The sequence below is a fragment of the Sinocyclocheilus anshuiensis genome, unplaced genomic scaffold, assembly GCF_001515605.1.
Source record: "Sinocyclocheilus anshuiensis isolate Anshui unplaced genomic scaffold, SAMN03320099.WGS_v1.1 scaffold2044, whole genome shotgun sequence".
Taxonomy (NCBI): domain Eukaryota; kingdom Metazoa; phylum Chordata; class Actinopteri; order Cypriniformes; family Cyprinidae; genus Sinocyclocheilus; species Sinocyclocheilus anshuiensis.
In genome coordinates this window covers 174288-182615 of record NW_015557212.1, presented here as the reverse complement: position 1 = coordinate 182615, position 8328 = coordinate 174288, and the positions used below count along the sequence as shown (strand labels likewise).

Below are 8328 nucleotides of genomic sequence, written 5' to 3'. Positions count from 1 at the left end.
ATTTAAAGCAGTGTGATTTGTATGATAGCCTATACCATAGCCTAATTTGTCATTAGCCTATACTACATGTGCCGTTATAAAAATATAAAAAATCGGAAATATCCCCATTTTTAAAGCTGCAGTCCGTAACTTTTTTTGGTTAAAAATGATCTGAAATCAATATTTGAGCAAGTACATAACCAGCCAGTGTTCAAAACTATTACCTTACTTTAGCCCGATTCACAACGGTTAGTTTATAATAATCTTTTCTAATTTGAGTGGTACAGTTAGCCCGATTCACAACGGTCAGCTTATAATAATGTTTTCTAATTTGAGTGGTACAGGTAGGTTTTCGAGGGAAATTCGAGAATGTCGCTACGTCATTACGTCACTTCTGTAAACATAAAGAAGTTGTCCCGGCTACTAGGCTATCACATGTGAGGATCCTGCAGGTGGCGGATCGTTTATAGCCTTTTCTCACTGCAGCTGGAGTAATTAAATGTATCATTTTGATGGTGGATTGTAATCCAGAAAGGATTATGTGTTTATGAAATTAAATTATATTCCAGTTATAAATGTGCTTCTGATTACAGATAGCCTGGGATTACAAAGATTTGTATTTTAATATGAAATATTATTATGTATTCTTAATATGAAATTAGAAGAGTATGACAATTAGATTAGACTGTGCAGAAATCGAAATCTCAAACGTGGCAGACTTGTTACTTACTCGTTCAGATGACAATATACGGTGAAAATTCTTATTTGGGTCATATTCCAAGACGTAGGCTAGAATCTGTGATTGCGAAGTACAGTAAATATCCACACCGGTGCGGTGACTGACTGCCACACATACTCTTTCCGCGCTGGAGCCCTGCCGACTCACAACCCACGCAAGCTAGATAATTCCGCACACAGCTGCAATTCCAGGTGTTCAAACAGAGATGGCGACAAAGAGGCAAAACTTACGGACTGCAGCTTTAAATTCACAGATACTAGGAAATTGGAAATTTCAATGATATATTGGCCATTTAACTAAAAATGGTCTCATATTTCATTTCAGATATCTGTCACCTTACCCCACTTGTCTGTTCCCACTGCGTTCAAAATCAGATGTGAGGACTGCAGAGTGAAAGCGGAGCGGGGAGCGCAGTTTTTTGAAAGTCGGAGCGTTTTTCTCTCGCTCCAGGAATGGGAATGAAAACCCGGAGTGGAGCTGGAGCGGAACGCTTTGAGCGGGGAGGGAAAACCTCTGTCTCTCCGCTCCGCTCCAGACTTAAAGCTCCCAGACCAGTGAACCTTCATTTAGAAGAGATTTAATCGATAGAGAAGAAATATATGAACTAACTGGCCAAATTTGGCCTGAAATGTAAGTTACTCAACTTTAATAGCTTATTTATTGCGTTGTATAAAAATAATATATAGCCTGTTGATATTCAGTTGAAGCAGCCAATTTTATGGTATCTAATGTTATGTTATGAAACTATGGTTACAATTATCTATGCAAATAATATAATGCATTACAGTGTGTATCATAATGCAGTAAGAGTTTCTCATAAGATTAATAATAATTATTAAATGCATAATTAAGTGCTACCATTTTTAACATCCACATGGTTATAATGCGTTATAGTCTGTGGTTAGAATTATTTCCAAAAAGACTTTCTATTTATACATTGTACATTTATTATGCGTTATATATACAGTCTCCATAGAAAGTGTTACCAAACTTTTTTTTTGTCTTTGGTGGTCTGTGGGCGGCGCGAGCACTTCCAGAACTCACGGTGCGCGAAGAGATGCGCTTCATCCGGACGCGTGCTCATCCATGCAGCGGAGAGTGCTGTGGATCTGACCGCTGAAGGGGGTATCTCCTCCCGTTACCCAACCAATGTGATACCCTCCGGCTCTTCGGGAGAGGTGTTCCTCTGTCGTCTCGATTGTCTTCACCTTGTTAACTCTTAACAGCAATATTTCTTGCATTCAGAGAATAATGGAAGCGCTTGCGACGAGATGCGCACTCTTTCTTGCGCAGATCGCACTCTTCAGTAATACAGGTAGGTAAAGCAGGAATCTCTACTTTACTTTATCAGTTTTTGATAAATCCTTCATTATTGGGCTTATAAATGAGTGTAGTGTATGTAATGCTCCACAGATGCTTAAAGTGCAAGATGTTATAGTTTGCACACAAGCGTATTTCTATTAAACGTGGGGTTTAGAATTTAAACATGATGTATTTCTAGCTGAACCATGATCTATGCCCAAAATTTCAAGTCGTTCTTTCATAATGAGTCATATCGTGGCAATTCAAATATTTATTTTTGTCTGCTATGTCTGCTGCTGTATTGTATTGCCAGTCAATACTGAACAAGAAAGAAACATTGTTTAAACAGAGTCTGTCTGAGCATATGCTTTGTAGTTATATAGAGCCTCTAAATTCATAACCATCAGTTCAATTAATGGAGTTTTCTGCACTGTAAAATATTTCAACCCATTAAAATTGGAAACTGTAGTTTAATTGCTGCTTTATATTTTTGTGATGCCAAATTCACAACACTGCTTAGTTCATTCACAGTTTCTGTCTCTTTAAATGTAATTACTGATGAACAAAATCAAGTTTAAACTCAAAAATCAATTACATTAAATAGAAATAACAGGTATTATTGCTAAACAATAAACAAAAACAATGCAATAATATAATGATTTCAATATTTTAGTGTGGTCTAGCTTTACCCAAGTAAATGGAAGTTACATAGAATAAATACATAAAAAGTTTAACGTAAAAAAACAAAAACATTTTGCAGTCTGTTTGAGTTTCATTATTATGTTGGCAGCTTTATATTTATGTATTTTTTACACTGGGAAAGATTTGTGTGGCTGAGGTCATTCAGGTTCGTCATTCCTAGTATTTGAGAAACTGAGAAAGACAAGATGTTAAACCCTTAAAATCAATTAAGTTATTTTGTAGGCTTCCATTCTAGAATCAGGATTATGACTCAGATCTCTGTCAACTCATTTTTGCTGTAGTATTATATATATATATATATATATATGTAGTGCACAGTACAAAGTGAAATGTGCAGTTGTTGCCTCAAAGGTGCACTCAGCAATTTAAGGTTTTGCACATAAAGGAAAGAATACTATGAATACTTGTGAATACTTACAGTTAAGTGACATTTAGTCATATTAGCTGACTGGAATCATATCAGTCTTCAAGAAAAAGCTGTTTTATTCTACATGGAGTGGGTTCCCATTTATGGGCGCTGTCATGCTGAGATCACAAGACCAACGGTGTAATGCAATTGGCTGAGTTACTACCAGTGGCGGCTCATGGGTTTTAAAATAGAGGAGGCACACTAATTGTATTGGTCTGGGATCCCTGCCTATTATTATTATTATTATTATTATTATTATTATTTGCTTAACCACTTTAAAACGGCTTTTTGTTGCTTTTAGTCAGAAAACGTAAAGAAAACGACATACATACAGGTCACGTTATGGTATTACAACTGTGAAATTACAAACAAAAAATACACATTCTGAGACATGAACGGAAATGAATTGTGAATTTTATTAACATTAAAACCTCCCATTTTCACCTCAAAATTATTGGGAAGCTGTGCCTCCCCTGCCTCCCCCGACGAGCCGCAACTGGTTACTACTACTAATAATCACTAATAACTACTAATACACTAATCAATGCAGCTAGCACCAGGAACAGGTGAAAATTTGTTGAGATTGAATCCAAGACTGTCTATTATAAGGAGAAAAATAATAAATAAAAGAAAAACAGATAAACAGATTCAATGCAAAGCAGCAGCAGTTAGTAAACTTAATTCATCCAGACCAATAGGTGTCAGTATAGTCTAAAACCACTGACAATACTGGAACCAATAAGAGCACAATAAGGTCACTTCTGAGGTATATCTACCTTATCTTACCTTTAAAATGACTTGTTGGTCTAAACTGTTAAAGAAAAATGAAAGAAATTAAGCCTGTAATAAAAATGTGGCTATTGCTGTTTGTATTTTCATTTGTTATACAGTGCAAGTACCCTATGTGAAAAAAGCGCAACTTGGCTCAAAGTTAACATATGCCACTATTGTTCAAATTGTCCCCGAGCCCAGTTCAGTAGAAAGTGACAAATGCTTATACAAAGACTTCAATCCTAGGCTCATTATTTTGTCTGCTATCTGTTACGAAGTGCCAAGGAGCGACTGATATGCCTGGATTAATCTTTTGGATGCTGTCTGAGACAAAGCCTCTAAGAGCTGGCCAAAGCCATTTTACTTAGGACTTGGAAAAGCCCTTTTGTAAGTCAGCTAGTGAACCGGGATAGTAAGTCGGTACCTGCTAAAAAAAAAAAAACGCTCATCCTTCGTCCCTTACTACTTTTCTTCTTTTCAGTTTGGTGTTCTAAATGATGCTGTGATGAAATGTGTGGCACAAAGGAAGGGCTAAATCTTTAGGGTGCGAGCTAGTGAATGAAATCTCTCTCTCACCATCTGTCTTCCCAAGTGTTGTACTATAGCTAACAAGTTTTTTTCCCTTCTACACTTTTTTGGCACTGCTCTGTTTTTCCACTGAGAAAGTCCCTGTGTTGTTTGTCGGGTCTTGGGTTTGTGACAGATGGTAGTTGCGGACTGTAAAGCTGTCAGTCCGGGGTTCATGCGGCCCCTCCCCTGCCACATGCCTCATGTGTGTCCACCTGTGAGGGACGTGTGGCAGTGTGTGTCTCTCTACATGCTCCAGTTAGTTGTGTGTCCAAGCAGAACTACCGTTTTAGGCTTAAAGGTGAAGTGTGCAATTTTTCAATGTTAAAATGCATGTCTCTTTCAGAGTGAAACAGGATATGTAGCTAATGGGGAAAAGAACTTAACTGGATACATCAGGATTTAATTGGATTGTGAAAAGTGGGCGTTATAGACTGAATGCAAGTTTGGTAACTAAATAGCTGTTTTACTACATTATCCAATAGCCTATGTGGCCTCAGTGATGTCAGCAGAAAAGGAAAGTTGTTTCGCTCATCTGTTTTTGCGCCATTTCTGACAGATTGTAAGTTTGTGCATTAGCTATATTCAATTATTTTTTTTTCAGCAGGTTATATCATCACACCAGTAGGTGGCGACAATTTTTGAGTAAGTCACTGAACCGTTCACTCAGATGATTTGTTCAAAAACACTGATTTATTCTGAAAACAAACCATGATTTATGAGTGAGCCACAAGATTATTCACTCAACCGTTTTGTTTGAAAAACATGGAATCATTCATGAAAGAAACAAGTGACTCGATTTATGAGGGAGTCACTTTATCATTCACTTAACAGATTCATTCAAAACACTGATTTGTTCAGGAATGAAACATGTGGCTCTCTTAATGTGTGAGTCACTGAATCATTCACTTATCCAGTTTGTTAAAAAACAATGAATCATTCCGGAACGAAACAAGTGAATTGATTTATTAGTGAGTCACAAAACGTTCATTCAGCTGATTCATTCAAAAACACTGATTCTTTCAGGAAAAAAAAACAATTGACTGTCTTCAAGAGTGAGTCAGAATCGTTCACTCAACCGATTAATTCAAAACACTGGTTCATTTAGGAAATGAAACAAGTGACTGGCTGAATTTAGAACAGCGTATAGTGTACTATCTTACTATTTTATCGTAGTAAGATATGGTATATAAATAGAGTAGTACATCAATCTGAATTCAGGAACTGTAAGATTAAGTCATTGAATTTTTCAGTCAAACAATTCACTCAAGATAACTGACTTATTTAGGAGTCATTGAAATAGTTACCCATTTATTCAAAACACTAATTCATTCAGGAAATGAGACTAATAACTGGCAGAATTTGTAATGTAATTCAACTACTGTTTTTATGAATGAGACATTCAATTATTCAGTCAACCTTTTTGTTCAAAACAATGATTCATTCACCGGCTTCATTTGGGTTTTCATTATTGGAGCAAAAACAGAAATGTAACTGAAATGTTTTTCTGAAATATAAATCATTCAGTATTAACTTCTTGATAGAACTGTATTAAAACATTATCTCACCTGCAGTCATGCTATTGTTATGGATATTTCTTTAACTGATGTAATCTTTGTGTTTGCTTAGTGTTAAAGCATCTGTTTGTGACCAGTGTTTTTCTTTCTTTTTTGCTCTTTGGTGGAGGCACTTGGGGTAGCTTGGCATCCAAACCCCCTGTCCGAATCTGCTTGTGAAAACGGGAGCAGATTTCCCCTTGACGGCAGCAGGGGCATTTGATGAACAGATTATTTGGTATTAGGCTCAAACACATTCACTCAGGCATGCGGAGGGGACGCACTGAGCCTCCGAGTCCTGTCTTTTCTCTCCTTCCCAAGACAGTGGAGGGGCTGAGCCTGAATGGACTGGGGCGGTGGATGGGATGGCGAGGGGGGCTTCAGTGGTGAGCCAAATCTCTGCACCATCCTGCCCATGGCCTTGGGCCAGTCCCGCTCAGTGAATTATGCTGTCAGCTGCTCGATTTGTTTGTGCCTGGCTGGCAAGAGGCGGCCGGTGCTCGTGGACATGCAACAACGTAGGGTGTCTGGACTGGAAGGGGGGTCTTATTGTATGTGGCATGTGAGTGTGACATTCAGGAGGGCCCCTGATTTGTCCTAGTGGTGGTGCTCCCATGTCACAAAGGATGGATGAGCGAGTTGGGGTACTTTTGTGTGTCTGTGTGGGAGAGAGGGGTGAACTTGAACTGAGAGTGTCAGAGCCTTTCCTCTTTGTGTTTTTTTATTGCGAACACCTATGAGAGCACTGCTGGGTGTATTTATACAGTTATAAAGGGGATAGTTCACCCCCTCCCCCCCAAAAAAGTTCATTTACTCAACCTTATGTTTTTCCAAACATGTATGGCTTGCTTTCTTATGTGGAATGCAAAAGATGATGTTTTGAAGGATGTTTCAACTGGTTTTGTCCATATAGTGAAAGTGTTTCATTATATAGCCAAAAAAAACTTATTTTTTTGGCGAATCCGATCCATTACATTCAGATCCATTTAGATTTTTATAGTTGAAATAGCAAAACAAACAAACAAACAAACAAAAAAGTATTTTTTCGAAACTGATCCAAACCCTGTCCATATGTGGTTTGATTTTTTAAAAATCTGTATCAAAAATGGACCTTCTTTTGCAAAAGTATTGCATTTTCCTGAGAAACTTTGCATTTGTTTGCAAAACTTGTAGTGTTTGTTTGCAAAAATGTTGCAATATAGTTTTTTGGGGGAACGTAAAGGTTTTGTGAGAAAACGCAAAATTATTAATAGATATAGAATAGATAGATATAGAATAGAATAGAATAGAATAGAATAGAATAGAATAGAATACATATTTATTGTCATTGTTAAAGGAACAATGGTTATTGCACATTGCCAAAGTTTTATTATCACTTCATCCCTGATTAAAATGTTAGGATTTTTGTAAATGCATGAGTTTGAACGGTCAGATTAGAGTTTTTTTTAGTCATTTGTGACAAACAATTCCCTCCAGAACACCTTAACATCATAAGACAAGACAAAAACCACTTAAAACCTCTAATTCAATTTCCAGTCTTTCATATGCCATTTCATCTCTTCAGATTTTCCTGTATCTCTAAACCCATTGAAAGTCTGTCTCTGTCTCACTCTGTGTCCCTTGGGAATCTCAGCATCTTCATCTCAGTGCATATTGACAGGCTCTGCCGGGGCCCCAGTGGCTCTCTGCCGGTTGGGTCAGTATCCCTGACTTGCCACTTAATTAATGACAGCAGACTAGGGTTTGCTGTCATGCTACTGAAAGAGCTGCTCCCGTCTGCCATTGGAGAAAACAAGAGCAGGTCTGTTGAGTGCTAGCTTAAGATGCTTTGAGATCCCTTCCTGTTCTTTTCCAGGCTAGAGGTGTGTGGTCTAGATCTCTGTTCTCATTCAATGGACCTTGGAGAGGATGCTGAATACAAATCAAAGTAAAGTTTGGACACTATGATATAGTCGCTTGGTCTCTGACACTGTGTGAGTATCAAGTCTGGGCTCACTGTGAGCACCCAAAGAGAGGACAATCAAAGGAGCTTGAGTTTTCTACTTAAATCACTTTTGTTTTTGAAGTAGTTTCAGTTCTGTTTGTATAGAATGGCAGCAAGTTGAGGATTAATAATTGATAGTATGTATAGGACTACAAAAGGTTGTATTGTATACTGTCCTGAGGGGCATGAGTTACTCTATACCTTACACAGTATCTTCTGACAAGGATGAAAGCACTCTGGAGTATTAGGAGGTGTGCCTTTATCTATCTATCTATCTATCTATCTATCTAACTTATTATAAATAAGTTGTATAATATAT

The 8328-nt window shown here is 37.6% G+C and overlaps 1 protein-coding gene across 1 annotated transcript in view; it reads left to right on the top strand.

The window, feature by feature from the left end:
• Nucleotides 1–1290: 1290 nt before the first annotated feature.
• The window catches only part of ptprz1a (protein tyrosine phosphatase receptor type Z1a), a 53628-nt gene continuing 46590 nt past the window's right edge, over nt 1291–8328 (top strand). The window contains exons 1-2 of the mRNA XM_016474386.1: nt 1291–1348; nt 1756–2033. Coding sequence (XP_016329872.1) covers nt 1970–2033 — 64 coding nt within the window. The 5' untranslated portion in view covers nt 1291–1348; nt 1756–1969. The remainder of the gene's footprint in view (nt 1349–1755; nt 2034–8328) is intronic.